Source organism: Drosophila tropicalis, unplaced genomic scaffold, assembly GCF_018151085.1.
Source record: "Drosophila tropicalis isolate 14030-0801.00 unplaced genomic scaffold, ASM1815108v1 contig_859, whole genome shotgun sequence".
NCBI classification, from domain to species: domain Eukaryota; kingdom Metazoa; phylum Arthropoda; class Insecta; order Diptera; family Drosophilidae; genus Drosophila; species Drosophila tropicalis.
The window spans coordinates 8,051,386-8,075,694 of record NW_027173353.1 but is presented as its reverse complement, the minus strand read 5'-3'; the positions used below and the strand labels follow the sequence as shown (position 1 = coordinate 8,075,694).

Genomic DNA, 24,309 nt, shown 5'->3' with positions numbered 1-24,309 from the left:
GACTAACTGACGGCATTTGTACGTGCAACGTCAAAGGGCATTTTGAGGTCTCTCTCCCTCTTTCTCTCGCTTCACAGTTCGCCTCATTTGTGGGTCAAATGCAACAGTTTGTCCCACGTCAATCAATATTGAGATTGTGTATGGTTGTAGGGAGCTCTAATAAACCTCATGGCCCATAAACATACATGGCCGGTCCTGCCCAGCAATTAGTCGTCGTCGTCGTCGCCATTAGACCCTTCATTTATATGGCAATTAAACTTTGCTCAACGCGAAAACGAATGACTGACATTCTATAGCATGTCCTTTGTGTGGCTGTGTATCAGTGAGTGTATGTGTGTGTGTGTGCATCTTAAGGTTCATTTTGAAGTCTATTTATAACGCTGATGTTTTACTATTTGACCACATTGCATTGACATTGAATTTTGCGCCACAGTTGTCCTTCATAAGGCTTTCCATCTTGGTTTGAATTTTTAATGAGAGCAAAAAGAAGAGAAAGATTTACTACTATGGTTTTAAACTTGAATTAATTTCAATAGAACCAGCTTAAGGAAAAATACACTTGTTAAAACAAATTCAAGTCAACTTGGAAAACTTCTCAGCACAAAACTTTTCTTTAATTAAATATTTCTTTAGTCTTTTGTAATTAAATTCTTTACTTTCTTATTTTTCTTGAAATTTCAGACTTGAGTTAATAAAAATTATTGCAATTTAGCATAGATTTATGAGTATAGAGTTAATTTTTGTAGAAGATGTTATTTAAAAGGTGTCTTACTTGATTTTAATTCGGTTACTCGGTGGGTTTAGCAGGACACTCTTAGTCCAGAACCCTTTCTGGCAGCAGAATTTGCAAGTTCAAGTTTAAATTGGCTTACCAAATTGCTCTGGTTAAGATTTAGTTCGAATTTGGAGATCATAACAAATCGAAAAATAATAACAACATCCTTTACTAACTAATTTTAATTCCTGTTGTAAAAGTCTGTTGATTTGTTAAGGTTTTTCTCAAAATATATTAACAACTTTTGATGTTAAATTCCATTCATTTAAATTCACCCCAATCAATGTTTGTTTTTCAAGTATCCAAGCTCCTCTTCAAGGTCATTTCAATAGTCAAAAAAGCGCAAATTTCCCCTCTTCTACACACATAACAAACAAGTAAATTTATGTTCACACAAACACCGAAAGAGCCTTGAGATACGTAATGCCAATAACCGAAACGAATAGCGTGAAATTTGCAATTCATATTTTTCGATTTGGTTGTTGTTGTTGTTCTTGTAGTTGTTGTTGTTTATGCTTCTTATTTTCTATGTAGTAAAACAAATTTATTGCAAATTGAAAATCAACAAAAGCTAAAAAAAATGATAAACTGATGTCATTACGATCCAATAGAGAGACTGCGAGAGAGGGAAGTCGGTTAGATACTTTTCTCTCGATTATGTATTTCAATTTGCTGTGCCATTCACACCCAAACAACACCCACCCACAAAAAGTTTACAATTTTTATTGCCTTCAATTATAAAACAATCAATTGATATTTTATCGCTCAACTGCTGGCTTACTTGCAGTATCCCTTTCCCCTTAACCTGAAAGTCTCCCCCTCTCTCTATCACTCAGCTTTGGTTTCACATTGTAAGCCATAAAAGCAAAAGATATTGATCGACTGACTGATTGACTGACATTTCTCCGTTTTATGACATATGCAATTTAATTGTTTGTGGGATTTATTTTTAATAGCTTTACGTTTTGAGTTTATTTTTTTTATTTTTTTGTTGCAAATTTGAATATTGATTACAAGTAATGATATATACATACATACATATGTATATGTATATTCAGTTGCTCTTTGTTGTGCAGTGTAGACTTATTGACAGTTTGTTGAAAGGCTGTTATTAGATATCGTTAGGCATTTGTTGATGTTTTGATGATTGTTGAAAAAATTCTATTATATTAAATTACACACAAATGTTTTTAAAAGTGAAGGTTATGGTTATTGATTACAGGAATAATAGGAAGTAGGCTCAATAGCCAACTAGATTTTGACTTGACTGTTTTCAAGTTTTGAATGAAAACTAAATATAAATTTAAGTCTGAGCTACCATAAAGTATTTTCATAAGTTATTCTCCAATTAGCCTCAAATCGAGTTGATAAGAGGTTTAGAAATGCTTCTGTAGCCGTCTTTGGTTAGTTATCTTAGTGAAAATTAATTATTTAAAATTAGAATTTCAGTTAAATTAAGGCCTTATGCATATTTTACTAAACTGATAATATTCAATTTATTTTCATTTTATTCATAGAACTCGAACAACAAGAGGCAACCATAATTTACCCCATATGAAGAAGTCAGAAACAAAAAACAAAACAAAAATTGAGCATAAATAAACAAATGAGCATGAATCCATAATGAGGGCGTGGTTAGCCCCATCTGCCACAGGCTCGGGCTCTATCTTGGTCACACTCTTCTTCCGGTCCTCTTCCCCAACCCCCTTTCCAACTGACTCGCTCTGTTTGTTTGCTATTGGAAGCTCGTTTGGCTTGTGCCTTCTGTCTGATCTCTTTCCTTCATTTATTGTGGGTCAACAGACAAACTAATAACGCCAATAAGCAAATATTTATGCGTTTTATATATGTATCGCGTGTGTTTGTGTGTGTGAGTGAATCGAAAAAAGGTGAAGGAACTTTATTGATAAGCACTTAAGTCTCAAATAGTTTCAATCGGAATCTTATCAGCTCGCATATGATTCTAATGAGTGGAGAGAAACATCGGAGCCAAACGACACGCATCACGGGTTACAATTGGTTCCATTTGGCTAAACACAGATACAGATTTGAAACACAAACAACAACAATTCATGTTTTTTTTTTTTGGCGTTGACGTCAACTATATTTTCCCTTTCTATGACTTTCCATAAAAAGCTAAACACAAATTAATTAAAGATGAAATTAAGATTTCCAAAGAATTGTTAAAATAAAACATGAGAGAAATGTATCACGACAATTTTGTTTATTTAACAGCGATGCAAAACAATAAACTTGTATAATTAATTGCAATCTAATTTCAAAAAACCGAATTTGTTATACCCTTGCAAATGCTTACATTGGGTAGGAAATTTAAAAATGATTGTAATCTGATTTAAATGGCGGAATGGTATCTTCGATATCTGTTAGAATGGTTAAAAAGATCATTTTCTATTCCCTAGTAATCAATCATTGACCTAGTCATAAGAACTAACACAAGTTAATTCGCGTTTCCCGCCCAATGAAGCAATGAAAAGGATCAAAGATTAAGATTTACAGATAACTAGAATGATCAGATAATTAAAGCAATTAAATAATGAAATCTACAAAGTAATTATCTCAATTGTTCCTCATAAAATTGATTAACTAAGTAAAATTGAGGTAAGACAGTTTTAGCATACATTTCTAGATCTATAGCAAAAGCCATAAAGTGTAAATCTATAAATAGACTTAAGATCAGTCAGACATACATATTATAAGAGCGAATTGAAATGTAAATATAACCTGTTTTAATTAGGAATCCAAAAATTTGATGAATTAAACTGATGATGAAAGAAAAAAGCTTTAGACAAGATCTGTTAGGATTATAAACATATAATTCTATAGTGTACAAGATTTACTTGCACATCTAAAGAAAGATGATGAGAGGACTAAAACTAACTACGGCACATTTAAGTATAAGCAGATTAGATTGGATTATCCTTAGGTTTACAATAGACACATACAAAGAAGATATTATATCTGCCAAAAAGAATTCTAGAGACCAGCAAAATTCTTAAAAGTTTCTATAGAGCGTGGATCATCAAATTCCTCTTGTTTAGCATACGATCGAATTACTATATATGGATGCAGTGGCTCGATCTGCATAACTTAAATAACTTGAAAAATGGAATAGACAAAATATTAAAGAGAAGAGATCATAAATCTCATGAGTACTATATTAAGTAAAAAATACTTGATTACAAATTTAAAAAATGCAAATATTTTAATTGCTGCCAAAGAGTAGGTATATAAATTCCAAGTCTCCCTTTATGGTTGATTGACTTTTGGTTATTATTTTGTTGTTATTTATCTCTCTTGCCTTCTCTTTTTTTTAACAAGCCATGTGGGAAATTTGGCCGACTCTGTGACCAACATTTTATTTCATTCATAAAGAAAAAAAATACAAATAAAATGTTTGTCAAGCAAAATGTTTCTTATTTTGGTTTTTTATTAGTGTTTCTCTTTATCAGATACATATTGTTGGTTCGATGTTCGATTATCCGGCACTTTGTAGCGCTTTTTGGTACGTGACTTTTTGTGATATTTCATCGCATGTGACATGCATTTCGAGTGCGAAAAAGTTTTTTTCCTATACTCTGTGAATTTTGTTGGGCTCATTTTGTCAAGTTTCAGTTAATATTGTTTTACTTTTAGTTCAGGACAGAACCAACCGAAAGTATGTACATATTTTATTTGTATTTTTCCTTTCTTCTCTTTTTTTATTTTTTTAGTTTCAATTGTTATTTATTTATCAAGTCAATTGAGTTGTCGAGAAATGTTTTATTCAATTGTCAGTGGAATGGGATGGGAAAGATGAAAAGGAGAAACAAAACTAACTACAGTATACATACATTTATTTATATAATTCAGCAATTAAAGTAAAATATGTATTTCAATTGTTTAAACATTTTTTGCTGTCTATTGTATTGACAGTTGATTATAAAGTAAAGTGACCCACAAAAAATTCTTAAAATTTATTTAAAAAATCGACAGATTAAAAATGACTCATTTAAATAATTATTTCAGCCCGAAACTTCTCTGATTGGTTATATAAACTCAAAACTATCTATAAAGCTCTCTCTATTGGTGTATTTTTATGCATGAACTGTCAATGTCTTACACAAGATGTTCTTTTCAAATATTAAAAGACCATTTGAACCCAACAAACAAGAAATTAAATGCATCATTCAGACAAACATTTCAAATAGCCCGATGCACTGGGCCCGCATAAATTAGAATAACCAAAAAAAAAAAAAACTGCATTTTCCAGCCAAAAAACAAACACAACAACTCGAGAAACCTCAAGCCAAGAAAAGAGTATGTATAAAGAAGGAAAACCTGTTCTTTAGCCGAAAACAAGCGAATGCCGCAAGCAAACTTCAGACACGTAAAGACAAGACATTCAACCAGTCAGCCATCCATCCAACCATCTAACCAATATCCAAGTAACTACTACCCAGACACCGGCATGTCCAACACTCTGGGTTCCACTTCAAAAGGCTTATCAACGTGTGTGGGGGGCAGAGTAAATAACAAAAAAAACCTAGAGTCATGTCTATTAACCACCTCCACCATCATTTTTCATACCACAAACCGCATTGTTGGCCCCCGCAAAAAAAAAACTAAACCTAAACGTAAACGATGTACATATATATAGAAGAAAATGTTTTCGTTTGGGTGCCTGCAAGCGGAAGTTTTAATTCATTTTTGTTGTTTTACAAATGTGTATTTTATAACAGCATTTTGGTCAACACTTTTTCGTGTCCAAAGCGCGCAGCTTGTTTCCGTTTTCTAATTTGCATATTAAGGTTATGCAGCGAGAAAGAAGAGAGAGAATAGAGAATAGAGTGAGAACTGAGATTGAATTTTGAATGGAATAACAAACGAAAATGAATGATTTTGAATATCATAATTTCCATATGTTCTGCATAAGAAATCACTCTGAAAATACTCTCTATTAGAAGGGAGTAGAATGCATTTGCAGTGGACCGGAAAGATGGAACACCCAAACATGAAGACCTGAAGAAATAACTGCATTAGGGTAAAAGAAGATTCTTTGAATTTTAGCTTACTAAGTATAAGATAGACAAGTATAAGATAGACCTTAATTTAATTCACAAATTTTTGACCAAAACAAAATAGGTTCAATTGGGAAAAAGGAATATTGATAGACTTAAAAGTCTCCCCCTAGCGGTCAGTAGTTTAAACGCACAATTTACCATACCTACTGTCTTGTTGTAGGGTATTCAAATAGCAAATGTCAAAGTTCATCAAAATGTTTCCAGAGCCACATTTCATTTAATTGTTATAAATTTAACAGAACGGAATAAAAACGAAAACAGCGAAGACAAACTATAAAAAAAAAAATTGTTTTCTGCCTATAGTTGTATCTGTATCTGAAAGCAGACGAGCAATTTCAGTCCATAACTACGAATGCTCAAATTAATAACACATGACTTGAAACCGATTGGCCGACTTCTCTTTCCTTCCCACTTTACCCCTGGAAAAGCTATCTTTCGCTCTACATCAATTAGCCGTGAAGAAGGAGACCTCAGATGAAGAGGAGCCAGCAATCGGGAATCGGGAGGTACACATAATGAAAATAGAAATAAAAATAACAAGAAAAACATTTAGCCAAAAGAAGCAGCAGACTGCAACATCAACGGCAACTGAAGAGCCATTGGCTTTAAGTGAGCTTTAACAAGGCCTGAGAGAGATTCCATAGCTGGTCCGGGAAAGCAAACAAAAAAAAAAAAAAAAAGGTAGAAAAAGTGAATGGCGGAAAGTGGTTGACTGAAAAAAAAAGCCAAGGAAGATGAAACATGAAAGTACAAATACCTTAACTGAGAGACAACAGAGGAGCAGACGAAAAGGCAGAGAAACCCAAGGATTGTCATGACGATTAAATAGTTAAGTAAAGTTGCGTTTTTTCATCATTGCAAAGATATTGGCCACTTTAAAATGGGCAAACGCAATAGTAATTCCAGGTCCTTGAAGTAATTCATGCAATATTAAAGACTACCAATTAAAAGTATTGCTTATTATTATAATATTTTTAGCTAATAAAAGCTTTTTAGAGATGTGCATCCTGAGATAGTGAGATAACTGAGTTGCATCTACGTCTTTCAGTTACTTGTCGTTTCTCACGGCTATGGTTTAACACCCTGAGAATAGAGTTAACTATAATGGAGACTTTATAATTCAAAACCTAGATACTTAAATGCTTAAACTTGTGCGTCTTCTAAACCGACTTTAAGAGTTTTTGGGCGCTCCTCTGTGTTTTCATCCCAGATATAACCTTTTAATCCCTGAAAAATCTTAACGATCCCCCCAGACTTATTCAACAAAACACTCAAGTTAGGCACTGCAAACATTGTCTCTTTTAAATGCATCACATAAGCACATTCCACATAAGAACCTGTTTACAGCCTCAAGAGTCAGCATCATCATTATCGTCGTTATCATCGTCATCATTGTCATTATCGTCATCATTATTGTTAAGAATTTGTATTTGCGCGACGTTGTCACCAGTTGTGGTTATTGCTTGACTTGCAATTAATGTATGAATGAATGAATTTTGCGATAAGTAAATTCAATTATCCGTAACTTTAATGAATGCGTAAAATTTAAACAGCAAACGCGGCGAGTATTTTGTCAGTGGCCAACCGGCTAAACGACCATCCAGCTAACAAACCGACCAACTGACTGTGGCTAAGTGATTTTGTAATCAATTTCTGAGCGACACACACACAACACAACAGGGGGACAGAGACAGACACACACAGAGAGAGAGAGAGAGAGAGAGAGAGAGAGACCTGAAAGTGGGTAGTCATCAATTTTGTTGTTGTAAGTGAATCAAAGTCTTTTGAAAAGTTAATAAGGCGTAAAGTGTTTCGAAGTGGGCCGGTTGGCCAAAAAAGATATGGCTAAATATTTTAATAAATATTTTTAGATAAAGTTTCAATAGCAATTTTGTCTCTGTGTGTGTGTGCGTGTGTCTGTGAATGGGCATATGAATGAATGAACAAGTTAGTGAGTGAGTGAGTGAGTGAGTGGATAGGAAATCCAGCTACTTGTCTTAGCAAAGTGAAAAACATATCAAACAAAAACCAGATAAACTGGTTAACAAATTTGCTTTTAAAACCCCGGCAAATCAAGGTCCTCATTTACGAATTATTTGATAATTCTAAAGTTTAATCGTAATACTACAAATACTTTACCCCACTATAAATAGTAAAATAGTTTAAGTATTATATTTTAATCCATCTAATAATAGATTAGGATTATATTAAAAAGAAACTTTAGAGACTTGTTCTTGCCCTGAATTTATCTCAAGACAGCTGCGAATCTAAGGATACGATATTTGCTTTTTCAAGTGTTTTTCGGAATTGATATAGCTAAAAAAAATAAGGAATCATGGCAGCAAAAGACTATTTTGTAGTTAAAATGTATCATAAAAGTTCTTTATAGTTAAAAAAAAAATGCGTTTTAAATCATTTTTGATCAATATTTTATATAAAAAGATCAATCATATCATTAATATTATGAGAACTTGGAAAAGCTTTCTACAGAGACTTAAATTATCATTACACGACTTAAGCCGATGACACCGCTATCATTGTTAGGAATCCCTCCATCACATCTGCTTCTGAAATTCTCCAAGTACATCTTAACATTTTTTCAAGCTGGGTCAACAACTGCATCGTTGGAATAAACATTTCCAAAAGGGTCAACATCAGTTTTGCCAATGGGCGATCCATCTGTTCAGGTGTTTCATTGCCAGGAAACACGCTAAAACTCACCGTCTCTATTTTAACCGACACACCAGCATCGGTATTGATGTCCAGTTGGATTTTTAGGCAGAAAAAGCTCTCTCTGGCCAATACAGTAAAAATTTACAAAGTTATTTTAGCCCCGGTTTGGAAGTATGGCATCCAGATATATGAGATAAAGCAAGTAAAATATTGAAAAAAGATCTCAATGTACCAGTTGTTGAGGATGCTATTAAAGTTTCTGAGCAATATCTCACAGGACTACAGGTGATTACATAAATGCCAGCGAACTGTTCCTAGTTTGCGTACTCCTTTACAATAGGCGACCTACCAGACGAAGTTAAAGAGGCTCTATCAGTATCTATCCACAGCACACATCAAATCTGAAATCCTTTCCACTCCTTCCAAAATAGTATTCCTCTATTTCTATGTAAAACTTGATTAAGCTGTTTTTCATTGTATATTACCAATAAGTATATCAATATCAATTTTTGTGTGAATTCCTCCTCCAAATTATATCATCAATTCAATTTATTAGCAATATAATGATAAAAATGTACTTTAATTTAACATTTAAATATTAAAACTTACATGAAAACGAATCCAAATAAATAGTTATCTAAATTCCCCTCTTCTGTCGCTTCTCTTACATCTTTCAATCAGATATAGTTTTACGTAAATTGCTCCACAATTTACAAGTTTATTTCTGATTTCTGATAAAGCCAAGGGCAAAAGCAAAACCTCTCACTATTTCCCCATTCCCGAGTGCAACCACAAATTTAACCTCATAGAAATTCCACTTGTTTATTGACTATATATACATATGTACTTGTATATTCATATGCATGTACTCATCAAATGTTATTGTCTATGCATACAGCTGTACTTACTACTATTAGTTACTACTCGTTGTTAGTTATTATCTTTACAAGCACCTTTCATCCAGCACAATGCAAGTTGTCGTTTAAGTTGAAGTCAACTCAAACATTGCACAAATTGTCAATAAATGTTTTTTTCGCCTTTTTTCAATTGTTCAAACAGAAAAGTGTCTAATTGGAAAGTTGATTTAACCAACAAGGAGACAAAAATGGCAAAGCCTTCAATCTCTCATCATCTTAGAAAGTGAGGAGTTTAAGTGAAATGAAATGAAATGAAATGTGTTGACCATAACACTCACCTGGCCATAAAAATAAATGTTCCCCGAATAAGACAAACAAAACCTGCAAACAAACATGATAAACCGCATCGAGGCGTTACAAATCATCGACTGCAACTGATCGGTTACACATTTTGACATTATATACGGCTATGCAGCTGAATAAACCCCTTAATCTCCCTCCCCCTCTCTCCCATTCACCATTCAGCTGCTGCCCTTTCTCTTTTTTTGTTCAGGTAAGTATGTACATACATATATATTGCCTTGATTCTTCATATGCACGCAACATCGATCAATGATAAGAAAGTTTGAGTTATGAATTCAATTTTATTTGGTGGCGCTGATTTCTGAAGAGGGGAGGAGGACGAGTCGGAGGTATGCCTTTGAGTTGCACAGATTGATTGGTTAAAAAGTGATAGCAATTGTGGAATGAATAAATGGCCATAAGAGAATAATGCAATTGGGCCTAGGAATGAACTGCAATAGCCATGGAAAAAAATTTAATAAAGCCAATTTAAAAACATTAAACAAATCTACTTAAGAAATAGATTTTCATCAAATTTTATGCTATTACTAGTAATTAGCTAACATTAGCATCTAAATGAAAAATTTAAAATTTGTCTTTATTTATTAAGTGCCTGTTTCTGTTTCTATATCTTTTTGGCTAAGTGAAGTTTTGAAAACGGATATATTTTGCTTATATACCAATGTTTTTTTTTATCGAGCTGTGCCATCAGATTGTTAATGATATCATACAATAGTTAAACTAAAAAAAAACCATTTCCCAGGCGCTTCAAATGAAAATCCATTAAAGAGCAACAGAGAAACAAATGAGCAACATTGCAATAACAAATTGCAACTTGTATCTTGAGTAATTTTAATGGGGCGGGAGTGGTTTTTTTTCTATTTCTCACACACATGTGGCCAGATGCAGATGCAGATCGAAATGTGCATGCATTCCAAAAGCTCGAGACCACAGCTGGTTAAATAGTCGAGGTGGGGAGGGGGAGGAGCAAACCGGACAGACATTCTGATAGATATGCTAATGGCATCCGAAATCGAATTCAAATACCAAAACCACACACACAGACTCACACACATACACACAGAGAGGCAGATAGATACACAGACACGAGGCAAATACAAATTGGTGCGGTACCGCAACTAAATCGAGGCTCAATTACGCAAAACCCAGGTCGCCCCCGCATTACGAGCGCGATTGGCAATCATTAGGTAGTATAGAACGCGGGTTACGCAGGCAACTGGAGAACAAAAACCAAAACAACCAATATAGAACTCAAATGAAATGATTATCGAGACCAAAACTCACGCCACGCCCCACTATAGTCTGATGATGATCAATGATCATTTAATACTTAACCAAATGAGCCGCTTGAAACTAGATGGGGAATGTGGCATTTTGCGTGTTTTTTTTTTCTGTTCTTTTTTTTCGGGGTGTGTGCAACATGTGGTCGCACTCGTATGTACATATGTACATACATATGTCTCTTATGAGAAAGAAAGCTGAAAGAGAATTCTTCGGGAGAATTAATTCGAAATGAGGGCACGAGTTCTTTTGTATGTCTTTGTCTTTGGCCTGTGTAATTGCCTCTTGCAATGGGGTTAATTTGCCTGGGTGCGTTTTTTTTTCGAGAGAATGTCCCCTTCGTTGCCTATTGAAATGATTGCTCATAATTTCTTATGTATAAACTGAAACTGAAAATGTTTCACATATTTTCACTTAAAAACTAAGCAGACTGTTATACGCAATATACTCTTTAAGAGAATAAAAACGATGTGTTTTAATTAAATACAAAGTACATGTCATAAAAACTATAAAACTTAAAGCCATTAACTAAGTGACATTATCTAGTACAGACCTATAGAGAAACGAAGTGCTTTAAAAAGGCTGGGAATCAATATATTGAAAATGGCTTGCTTTCCCCTTTGGCCCAAACCAAATTTCTACTTGCCTAGCTATCAAAATTCTAAGACGCTATTTATAATGATTGTAAGAATCCATCTTATAGATCTAAGGCAATAAAATAAACCAAAATGGTTTTAAAAGGTTTCTTTTCTATAAGTTCTTTGTAGATAGATAAAAAAAATCAAAAAACTAATTTTGTTCGGACATAACGTTTACTTGAATGTCTTGCTTACTTTATACAGTAGAATACGGTTAAAACAACTCCGCTTATAACGTCCGTCCGTTATTGGTTGGTCCCAAAACATATTTCATACATATACATACATACATATGAAAGGGCTTGAAAGGGACGAAAATCGTTGGTCGCTTGAGAGTCGTTATAACCTGATTCTACTGTACTTTGTTGGTATAAGAACATAATTAGATAAGTCCAATAAATTCCAAAAAGATCCAACTAATGTTGCTTTGACAAGGTGTGTGATCATTCATATTCCTTTTTAGAAAATTCAACTACTTTCAACTTATTTCAAAATTATTTGATATATACATATTTAGTCGAAAAATCACAAATAATTCGATTTAATCCATCGGTTCAAGACTTTACCAAATTATATGAGATCTCTGCATGAACCAGACCCTTATTACTGAATTCCGCCTATACGACCTTTAGAATCTTTATTAAACTATTAAAATGAGGTTTTCATACAATTGCACCAAGATTATCTGGGACGGAAAGAAAATCTTCAACTTATTTCTTGCTTTTATTTGTATCAATATAAGTATTATTAACCCAATCTTTAAACTTTTCTTTGAACCTTTTTTTAAAATATTAAACAGAAACTCACCAACTAAAATTCCCGGCTCCATAATCGTATATCGTTTTATATAATCCGTTCGATTCGCTTAATCCAATATAAAAAATTTGTTACAACAGGTAAAAACAAAAAAAAAGAAGATATATATACATATATCTTTCGGTGATCATAAAATTTTGTTATGTATTTATTCGCATATGTTGGTATATTTCGTTGAATCACATAGAGCACCTTCGTTTAAATGGCTTAATTTTCGCTTTCTTTATATATATTTATTCGCCAGAACTCTGGAAACTTGACAATGACAATATTATTTATTTGTATAACACTTTCACACCTTTTTATTATAAAGAAGCATACACTTTTTTTCAGAAAGAGCACATTTGTTTTCTTGGCCATAAAGTTTGCTTAAATGTTTAAACATCTGACTTGATGATATGTCTAATGATGTAAGCCATAAGAGAATGTGTGGGATATCGTTAAATGCAGCTTAAATCATGTATTGATTGCTTGAAGAGCCGTCAAAAAGAAGAAAGGGTATTCCAAAGCCGATTTTGCCACCTTCATGTCCAATTTCTTGGGACTTGGGTTCTCGCTTTCGTTATTGGGAAAACAAGGTGGGGTCTAGCCAAAAAAAACCAAAAAGTTGCCAAAAAACGTTGACTGGCAAAAGACAACAACAATAAATTTGACACCTGCAATTTGTTGTTGTTGTTGTTTCCCACAAATATAAAAGACAAAGTTATGCGCACGCGCAAAGGCAAACATCAAACACGTAAACAAACAAACAAACAAAAAAGTAAACGCAAATAAACAAACAAAAAAATTCATAAAGAAACGAGCGGTCAGACAGAAAGAAAGAGAAAGAAAGAAAATAAAAAACTACCGTTAAACGGAGTTTTCGTTTTAATGAGTTTTCTTGTTTGTTTGTTTGCCATTTGTTTAAATTTAACAAGCGTTTCGTTTTCTAACCAGAAATTGTTTAACTTTATCAAATTTTTCCGTTTTTTCCACATTTTGTAGAGATAAAAAAAAATAATTGTTCAATTCCATTTTTCTTATCTCTCACACGTTCCGAAGAGAGAGGGTGGTCGTAGACTGCGAGTGCTAAGAGAGAGTGAGAGAGAGAGGGGAGAGAGAAGGGGCTTCGAAAAGCAATTACAAAAACAAACACCGGTTGAATGTGGCACACGGAACGTTGGCAGTCTATTGAAACAGGCGGCAATTTCGATCGTACGTACAACAACAAGAAAACCAAACCAGAAACTGTTACAAAATGGTAATGGAACAGACAACAGTTTTCTTGTCGACGCCAGCAGCGCTGCTAACGCAGAGTAGTTGTATGTAGTTGTTATTGTTGTTGTTGCTGGCTTGGTTAATTTGTGAGTCAAAGAATCAGTCGCTTGCATTGGTATGTGTGTGTATGTATGTGTATATGGAGAAGAAGGAAAAGGGCAAAAAGAGTTAAAAAAGGCTTCTCGGGAATAAAAAGGGTTCAATCCGTGGGCACAGAAAACACATAAACTTGGCTTGCACATAAAATTCACAAATGAAACACAACACTTTCTGGCCAAAAAAAAAATATCGCATTTTTCGTTTTGTTTAAACAACTTGTTGCACACACACGCGAGCACACACACACACACACAACCGCAACACCTTGAACTTGCTGGCGGCGGCGTCTTTTGTTAGGAAAACACAAGAAAAACAACAACTTCACTTTATATTTTTTGTGGCTTAATTAAAATTTTTTGCTGCCTTCTTTTTTGACCTTTTGCTTGACTCAGATTTCACTTCACTTATTTTGGGGTTAAATATAATACTCATTAGGCCGTTTATTTTCCGTCTTCGCTTTTATGGCTACCTTTATTTTCGCGTTCTGCTTCTTACTGCGTTTTTCTTTTATTTTTTGTTACTTTTTTTTTTGTTTTCATTATTCGTTTTTCGACAACTCTTCCGCTAAAACAAAGTTTCCTCCGCGGCTGCGCTCTTTTGACTGATTCCAATTCCAATTGGACCTGGTGCTCAAAGAGAGAGAATGTGCGCGCTTAAACATGAACATTAGTTGCTTTACACTGGACGAAAAAGAGGTTTTGTTATTAAAGTTTTTTAGGTTTTGGACTCTTTCAATTGGGTAATACATACATATGTATGTATACATACATTGGAGTTATGTATATTAAAATACTAGTAAGATCAAGGTGATAGGTTAATAACAAACTGTTGAAAGGTTTTAAAAAAATTTTGCAAGTGAAAGGGTTTTCAGCAGGTACAACATAAATCAGTTCCCTCTATCATTGGAATACATTTTGTTACACTACAATTCTGGTAAGGCTCATTATCTAATTTTCCTTTTGAAAATTGTCAATCAAATGAATGTTATCATTCATTTTGTTTTGTGTAGCCATAGGCCAGTTTTAAATGTTCCAATGTCCATTGTACCAAGCCAACCAAGAGAGATTTCAACAGAGTGAGTGATAGAGCGCGAGTGATAGAGAATGAGAGAGAGAGCGTGCGAAGTTGGAATTGGAATCTAATTGAAATCGAATTGGAATTAATTAAAGGGCCAAAAGAAGCAAACAATCTATGAAGACGGTGAATGATTAATTAAAGATACACTCTATGCCAGAAGAATGGGCTAATGAAAAGGGTTGAATGTCGGTTCAATGCCCCGTTGATAATCTGCACTCTTTTCTTTTAGACGTATGCCATATGGACGAGCGATATTAATATAATTTACTTACAAAGTAATGACGTTTAGTTTAGTCATCATAAACATTTTATAAGAATCATATTGAAATTCTTAATGTGATAGCTTTAGAAACGCAAAGAGTCGCATAAGTTTAAATACATTACTATGTACTTAGTCATGCTAACCGACAAGTCAAAATGTCGGTTAACTTATGGTTAAAAATAGCCTGAAAGTTATTTGTGTTACATGAAAAATGATCTCCGTGTCAGGGGATAGGGGTTGGCAATTGCCAATAATTCGTTATCTCAGTTGATATATCGATCTTTGCACAAAAATTAAAGTCAAATAAATGTCATTTACAGTCAAACTCTGTAATAAACATCTATATAAATAGTTAAAAACAGCTTTCCAGCTGATTCTAAATTTCCCTAGAATGAATTGCTTCGACATTGTTACAACTTTAAAAGTACTTAGCCATATAAAATGGCCATATCTTGGCCTAACGTTAACGTTTTCTTTCTTCTGTCATATGCAAAAGTTTTGCCCGCAGTGGCATTTTATCAAACCAACCAAAGAGTAGACGAAGAAGAAGAAGGTAAACTCATATCAAAAATGTTGAAAAGCCATAACAAACACTACAGATAAGCAGAAAACAAGTGTAGACAGGTCTATCCCCCCAACCACAACCACCAACCCACACGTACATCGTGTTAAAGAGACTCACCCATACTTTTAACTAGAAATTCATCGTAGTTGATTAAGGGCGGCGTTGAGGCATCTTCGACAATATCCACATGTTCCTCCTCCTCTTCACTGTAAACTGAATCATAATCTGGTTCGTGCATCTTGTAATTGGGTCACATACATAGAAAACACTATGGCATACTTTTGGGCTTTAGAACCAACTAATTCTTCTTAGTAAAATCCGCTTGCAGTATCAAGTGCCTGGGATTTATGGCACTTTTACTTTTTCAGGGCACAAGGGCGTAACCACACCCACAAATACAAACACAAACACACACACACACACACAGACACAACGGGAGTCTAGAGCAAAGTGCAAGTGGGCATTAAATATTAAATAGAAGCACTAAAAAGAATTTCATGGGCGGTTGTTGTCTTGGTTTTTTTGTGTTTTACCGGGTTTAGTTATTTTGGGCACCTCAAACAACCGGCTAACGAACCGCAAACGCTTAAAATTTAAACGCTACTAAAGCAAGTGGCAAACTGCTGACTGTTGAATCTAATCAACTGGCAAATACTATGAAGGCTATCATAAAAACAAATGTACAACTGATTAGAATATAAAGAAAATAACAACGAATGCTTATTTGCACTCTCTCTCTTTCACTCTCTTAAACACTGTTTAACACTGCACAAAAAGGTTAAGTAATTACATATTAGAAATTAATAAAGTTCACTCAAGTCAAATTTCCATCGATTACCAAAAAGTTCATGCTTTTAATACTAAAAAGTAGACTAAGAGTTAGTCACCTTAAGTTTTCAGAAGTTACCTTTGTTCTTTCAGTGTATAATTGTTGTACTCTTCTTTCTAAAGAAAGTAATTTTTAGTAATCTATGGAAGAGAAATGTCATTTTTGGTTTTCCTTATCTTATCGCATTTGTTGTGTCTAAAGAATTTTCAATTGATTAATGCATTAGTGAGAAATAGTTGAACATTTAATACAGTTACAATTCTGAATGAGTAAAGACATGCCTTAAGAAAGTAATTTCTAAGCCTTATTGATAGAGAAATCTAGTCGATCGCCTTTATTCTAATACCTTTCGTTGCAATTCCAAGAAACTTTTGAATCTAAATTTTCCAGAATGCCTTGCGAATTTTAATTAACTATATTAAAGTATATTCAAGTTCTGATGTTCTACTCATCCTTAAACTGTGATATTCAAACAAGGACATGACCAAAGTCAATAGTTTCACCCCATTTCGGGTTCGGTCCTAAGAAACGAACGAAACTTAGATTATTTTTTGAAAAGTGAACATTTTTCACATTCTTCTAACTTTTAAGATGTTCATTTTTATAGCCTTTTCAAAATAGAATCGTTTAAATTAGACTTTTAATTAACGAATGTTAACCCCAAGCCAGCTTTAGTTATAGTAATTACCATTTAGTCTTTGCTTAAAGTGAATTATCCTTTTTTTAGTTTTTAAAGGAATCGGCCTTATTATGTAAGGCGAAAAACTGATAATCAAAGATGAAAAGTTAAAGATCTAAAGAGCCCTTTGAACAAAATTAAACACAATTAAAAAAATTCTGGAAATTTGTGTGTTCGTTTACTTACGAGAAATAACAGGTAACAAGAGATACTTACAGGAAAGCAGAGACAAATATCCTTAAGATGGACACATATGTGCCTTAAATGATCCTCTGGTCTATGTCTGATCCCCAATCCATGATTTCGTTCTTCAAATTTAATCGTATTTTCCCACCTTAAGAAAAAGTCTTTAGAAATTTTGTTGTTTAAAACAGCACACCAAAGAAATAACTTCATTGGAATGTTAAAAATTTTATTTAAGTATCATTTTTTTTTTTTTCATTTTTCTTATTTTCTTCATATACATATAGAGGAGAGATTCTGTTTGCTGTTTTGCAGATTGTAGATTTCGGGTGTGTTGTCGGTTCTTTCTAGTTTCAAACATTGTTTGTTTTTATTTTGGGTAATTGTGTATGGAATTCGTTTACTTAATTTCTTTAATACTTTACGCTTTTGTTTTCAAACTTAAGTTTGTTGTTTTTTTGTAAGATTTTTGAAGAGTTTTCTGACTCTTATTTGCTGAGTTATTCGATATATTTTCTTTGTGTTGCATTTGTTTGCCTAACTTTGTCTGATATATGTAGATTTTGTTTGTGGTTATCGGTTATGCTATATATTTATATATATCATTAATATTTTCAATCCCTTTGATTGGGGGTCTTCTTGGAAACCAAAAAAAAAAAAAACATTTAAAATAAAAGAAAATAATAAACAATTTAAATTTGTTTGTAGTTTCGGTTTTTGGATTTTTGTTTTGTAGAATTGTTTCAGCATTTTAAATGGTTCAATGGGTCAGTTTTGTTTTTAAAACACTGAAACAAGTTACAAAAAGTTATATAATTAAATTATAATAATATATTTTTGTTGTTGGAAAAATTAAGCAAGGTTTTTCTTTCGAATATATATAATCATTTAATATAATAAGTTTTTTATTTCTTTTTGATTTATTTGGTTTTTAGTTTGTTTTCTCATTTTGCTCTCTCATATTTGATATGTTTTCCGTTTTTGTTAATTGATATGTTGCATATATATTTATCGTATATACATATATATATCTTTTACGTATATATATATGTTCGTTTTCTGGTTTGTTTTTCTTTTGCAGATCTGCTGATATGTATGCGATATAGTTTTTCGTTTTGCCTTTTTTTAATCGACTTATATGTTATCATAATACAATATTTAGTATGTATGTAAGTATATATATTTAAGTATTTTCTTTAAGTTTTGTATATTGTTTAAATTTGTCAAAAATATTATGCTTAAAAGGAAACATTGAAGAGTTAAATGTGTTGTACATGTATAGAGAGAGATATATATAATAGTTTAAGAATATAAATAAATGTTACATAGTTTTGTTTTTTTGTTGTAAAAAATTGTTTAATACATTCCTGTTTAAGCTTGTTTTGAGAGTTAAAACACAAAAATTTAAACTGAAATTATCACTTTATATTCTCAATTTTGTCGTCATCATCGATTCTGTCATATTTCATATCATGTTTTGCATCAACAATTATGGAATATGTAGTTTGTTCTCTTTTATTTACATGGGGCATCATCATCTTATACACACACATATTCTCTATATATCTGTATCATATCATCATATTTTATATATATATATATATATATAGTTCAATGGATCGTTTTCATCTTGTTCACAAAGTTACTCTCGATTTGTTTTCTGTATCTTCTTTCTAATATCATTCAATATATTTTAATAGACATCTAATATTAATAATTATGCTTTAGTTTTTGTTTTTGTTTACTGCTTTTAAAGTAAAAGTTAAAATAAAATTTTCTCGTTCTGTTTTAATTGTTGTCTACCAGCTAATTCAAGGTACTTATAACTCCATTAAGTTGTTTTAGTATTTTTTTTTTTTTTTTTTTCCTTTCAACGTTGGGTTCGATTTCTTAAAACTTTTTCGTCCTGCTGCCTGCTTCTACTTTAGTTACTTGTCTTCTGGTTCTTAACAATTCCGTGCTCTTTTCTGGTTTTATATAAAATTTGATTTCTTATATATTCAACTAAGTCTAAGAGTTATCGAAAAGTTTTCTTCTTCTTTGTTTTTGCAAAAGTTTTCAAAGTCAATTTCAGGCATTCTCTTGGCAGATTCGTTGGGTCAGTTTTCTCTTGTGTTTTCTTTTTTGTTCGGTTTTCAATTTGCATTTCCTTTACTTAAATTGACTTTGAAAACTTTTTGAGTTTAGTTTTATATCATTTTGGTTACTATACGTTTTTTTTTTTTTTTTTATTTATGTATTTTGTAATTGAAGAAATTTGAATTTGAAATTGAGTAAAGTAGTTTTATCTTTCCTTCTGCTCTTTGATCTACATCAATTCTAGTTTTTCTTTTGTTGATAGCATATATGAAAAAAGTTTTTACTACACTTAAGATAAGTATATATACTAGACATGTAATATAAATTTTTGCCTTTATTTTGGGGGGGTTTGGTTGTTGTTTTTTGAGTGGGTGAATTTTGTGAATTATGCAACTCTCAAGAGTTCAGATGGCACAGTAACCCGATGTGGTTCGATCTTAGTTAGATATATGCAACATTGACTAATTTTAGCTGCATTTGCTATAAAACTAAAAGTAAAACATATTACACACATTATATTGACTTGTTACATTCATAGTTCGATTTTTGGTTTTGGTTTTTGGGTGTTTGGAAGGTTCTTTACTGATAGCCTTTGGTTTCGTAGGGACTGTGTGAATATTATAAGTAGAGAGATCGATCTAAAGCAACATTTTCGAAACATTCACATTGATATTTGAATAAAAATCACTTGTTACAAATATATGTAGATGCATATAAGAAAATTATTTACTAATATAAATATACCATTTTCTTTTTTTTTTTTTAGATTTTTTTTTGCTGGTTTCTTTTTTCATGATTTTTGTCGTTTATTCATTTAGTTCATTTGGTTTTTTTTTTTTTTGCCGAACGATCCTGCTTCCACATTTTCTTGTTTTTGTTGTTGTTAGTGTTGTGAAATAGATTTTTATGATAGCAGAGAAGTAAACGATATTTTGAGAAAAGTTTCAAAAGCTTTTACTTTTTTTTTGTTTTTATCGTTTTGGGAAATAGCGTAGAAAGCAGTTGATTTAAATGTTTTTTTGTTGTTGTTCATTTATGTAATATTTTATGTGTACTTTTTTTTTTGAGATTTTTTGGGTTTTTGCAATTTTTTTTGATGATTTTTGTTTAGTATAAAAAGTTAGTGCTTTTAAGAGGGTGGAAAAGTGAAAATAAAGTTCAAATCTGAAACTGATATGAAATTGAAAATCAATTTGTTAGCATTGGTCAACGCCCCATTTCTTAGTAATTGTAACTATCATAGGGCGTGCCTAAATAAGAATAGAAATTAGGGTTAATGGGCTGTGCATGTGCATAATAAAATCCAGAAGCCGGATCTGGCGCTACTCAATCAAGGAATCCAGTATTGACCAGTTTCTCCAAAAAGAATTTCACATCACCCAATTCCGAATCCTTGATGCCCAATGACTTTAACATGCCCAAATCACCATTCTCCACGGCCATGAATACCGAACGCAAATGCTCCAAATCAGATCTGAAAGTGAAATCAAATGAAATTCATTACATAAACTTTTTTCCTCTTAATTTGGTTTATCAACTATTTAACCGCACAAACAAACACAAGCAAAACATGCCAAATGCTAATCTGACAGGTCTTTGGGGAAAAGTTGAAATATTCGCATTAAATAGTGGCCAAAAGTTTACATTTGTTGGTCAACGGATAAAAAGTTTAGTTGTACATTTAACTAACTCGCCCCCAATCTTTGGCAAGGTCGTGGATTTAAAAAAATAAGGAACAAAAAGTTTATAATCAGCTAATGGTTTGATTTAAGGGTCCTATAAGGGGCTTATTTAAATGGTTAGATTGGGAATGCTTTAATGGACACTTTTTGTGAGGTGTTGAAAATTATCAAATTCTATTCAATTTCAATGAAAAATATATCATTCGACAGAAAATTCAATTCATTTTCTTTCGTGGTTCAGGGATTGCCAATATAAATGGGCAATTTGTGGTATTTTATCTTAGTTTTGCTAGATCCATAACTTCTTTAAACAGTTCATACGTCTACCATTTGTAATATATAATAATTAAAGGCCAAAAATTGAAGACGTCCTATATTCATGACCACCACTGTATATCTGTGACACCGATAATAAAGTGATGCGATTAAGTTTCAGTGTTTTTTTTACCGGATTCTAGTCCATATTACTATAAGAACCTAGAAAATCCTGCAGAATGTCGAGAGAAAGGGATTTTTAGATAAACATCAATCAACTATATCTCGCAAGTCCATTGAGGATGAAATCAGGATAAAGGTAATGTCAATCAACCACTATAAGGAAGTCAAACAACTTGTCGATGCAAAGGATAACCGAATAATATTTCTGGGAGCTGCGATATCAAAGCCTTCAATTTAAAAACGCATTTTTTATTCATTTGACTCTACAAGTTTAAATATTAAATATTACTGACGTTAAAATTTGAATAATAAATTTGTATGGAAGCAACATAAAGTTTGCGAATTATATATTCAGTTAACACATTGCAGACATTCTATTAATTATTTATTTCTAGAAAAAATCGCTTTACTCATCCCATTTTCTTTTTAAATTTGAACTTTTGCTAAGCTTAAAACACACATAAATTGTAGTTTTTAATATTTTAAGTCATCACAATAAAATTTACAGAATGTGCATTGTTAAAAACCATTTTTAACTTTTCTATCTATCTTTAGTTGCTTAGTTTCAAGTCCTGAAAATGATAAGTATTATTTATAGGCAATTCTATTGATATAGAAAATTTTGGTTATCAATAAGAAGTTGCAGGAAGAATAAAGATAATTGTTAAAAAAAAACCCTACTAATTGCTATTTATAAAATAAATATTTTTTATTTTCTTGAGTGAATTTTTGTTGTTTCATTACCTGGCCCCAAAAGAGTCTATAATAAAAAATACAACACTGCGTATGGATAATATATCCTATGCGCCATAAGGAAAACAAAGATAATTAAAGGCTTATGTGTGTTTGTCATCTTCTGGTTGACTGCATATTTCATGGCACTCGTAAAATTTCGAAAAGAAAAAGCAATTTTAATTAAAAATGCTAAGAGCAAAAGAAATGTCATAAAGCCAGCCACACAGAAAACACAGACACAGAAAGATAAAAGAAAATTTTCATTAAATTAATACAAAACAAAAGCAAACTAACCACAAAACACAATTGCCAGAGTCCTTTTTGGAGTTGTCCCCACCTGCTGCTGCTGCTGCTGCTGCTTCGACTGCTAGACGAGACTAGCTACCCAACTGAGTTGATAAATTAGCCATGGGGAAAAGGACATGAGGTCTATCTGTCTGCCTTGTCATACTTATACATGAATTTCATCAACGCAATTAATCGCACAAGTGCCATAATGCCATTTTGAGCCTAGATGTGGGCCAGGCTAAGCCAGAAAGAGGAAGAGTGGGAGAGCGAAAGAGGTGCGGGGGAAATGGGAGTCGTCTTCAGTTGAACCGCATAACACGCAAATGTTATTAATGTGTATTTTGCACTGTTGTTTTCTGCCTTGGCTAATTATGATGATCATAATGAAGTTGTGCTTACAGCAACAACCACTAGAGCAGCAGCAACAATAGCAACAGCTGATACCTGTGGGGATTAATTAAGCAAAAGCGTATAATTTCATGCTAACCGCAGCAAAAGGCTTTAAGTTCTTCCCCAGAATGGCTATAACACGCTCTATCTCTCGCCCACACAGACTCAATGCTTCTCCAACAGACATAAAAATCGACTTGTGGCTTAGACAATATGCCAGGAGAAAGTTCTATGAACTATTTAAAGAGTTTACTCAACTTTTAGAACAGAAGCTAAAGTCATAAAGGAGTTGTGCGCGCTTTTGAAGCCAAAAAAGATCTCCATAATAAAGATGCAAAATGTATGTAACAAGCCGAGGAAAGCTTTTCCGGCCCCTAAAGGATAAACATATATTCTACATATCTAGCTTTGTCCGTATCCTTATCCGTCTGTTCGTATGAACACCTAGATCTGGAAGACTAGAAGTACTCAAATTATAGCCAGCGCGGGGCCTGTATAAAATATAAGTTTTCGGGAATTTAGACACGAATCATAAGATGAATTTCTAATATTTACTTTCAGACTATATTGTGGCCATTTTCTTACAAATTTAAGAAAAATTTATTTGCTACCGTAAAAATTAAGATATTTGTTTTTCGAATACTCAAAAAAAGTACATCCAGAAATAAGATTTTGTTAGAATATTTTGCTGTTCATTAGCATCTTTGCCTTGCTTGTAAAGATAACTTGAATAAAGGATTAAAAAGAAATATCTCTTTAATTTAAATTTGGTAAAGTTTCACAAAGTTAAGAGTTTTTAAGAATTTTTTACATTATTCCAAATCAATTTTCTTTGCTTCTTAGAACAATATATGAATCTCTTAACGTTAGGCTCCTACAAGCGCGATGATCTTAGCTTTTGCTTATCCTGCTATATGGCTAATACCTTACTGTTTTAACTATATGGGCCATAACGGAGCAGTTGGCTATGTGCTTTAAAAGCTAGCGAGATAGTTAGAACAAGGACATTGATTTGATCCTATTAACATAAAATAGTTGCTTGGTGCAGCAATTTTAAATGGGAAAAACGTGTCCCCCCTCAAGTAGAATAACGAAAAATTTGGGATTGTCCTGGTCCTTGAAGCCAGAAAGCACATGAATAGTTCTATATTTTTAGAATCTTAAGAAATGTAATTTATGGAATTTCAAGAGTTTAGAATTTCATGACTTTTGTAAATTTTTCTCATTTCCTTTTTTAAATTCTTTCAAAAAATAAAATATGA

General features: G+C 32.6%; 2 protein-coding genes across 9 annotated transcripts in view; both read right to left on the bottom strand.

The window, feature by feature from the left end:
* The window catches only part of LOC137582953 (dystrophin), a 146,840-nt gene extending 130,745 nt beyond the window's left edge, over positions 1 to 16,095 (bottom strand). For 2 of the 8 annotated variants that reach the window (XM_068297752.1, XM_068297753.1), the window contains exon 1: positions 15,862 to 15,998. In XM_068297752.1, the coding sequence (XP_068153853.1) occupies positions 15,862 to 15,982 (121 nt within the window). In that variant the 5' untranslated portion in view covers positions 15,983 to 15,998. Of the gene's footprint in view, positions 1 to 12,475; positions 12,740 to 14,309; positions 14,430 to 15,861 lie in introns of those variants that run through there. The other 6 variants (XM_068297754.1, XM_068297755.1, XM_068297749.1 and 3 more) reach the window with 5 other exon arrangements.
* Positions 16,096 to 17,608: 1,513 nt separating this feature from the next.
* LOC137582422 (IDLSRF-like peptide) overlaps positions 17,609 to 24,309 on the bottom strand; it is a 43,355-nt gene continuing 36,654 nt past the window's right edge. The window contains exon 4 of the mRNA XM_068296955.1: positions 17,609 to 20,988. Coding sequence (XP_068153056.1) covers positions 20,841 to 20,988 — 148 coding nt within the window. The 3' untranslated portion in view covers positions 17,609 to 20,840. The remainder of the gene's footprint in view (positions 20,989 to 24,309) is intronic.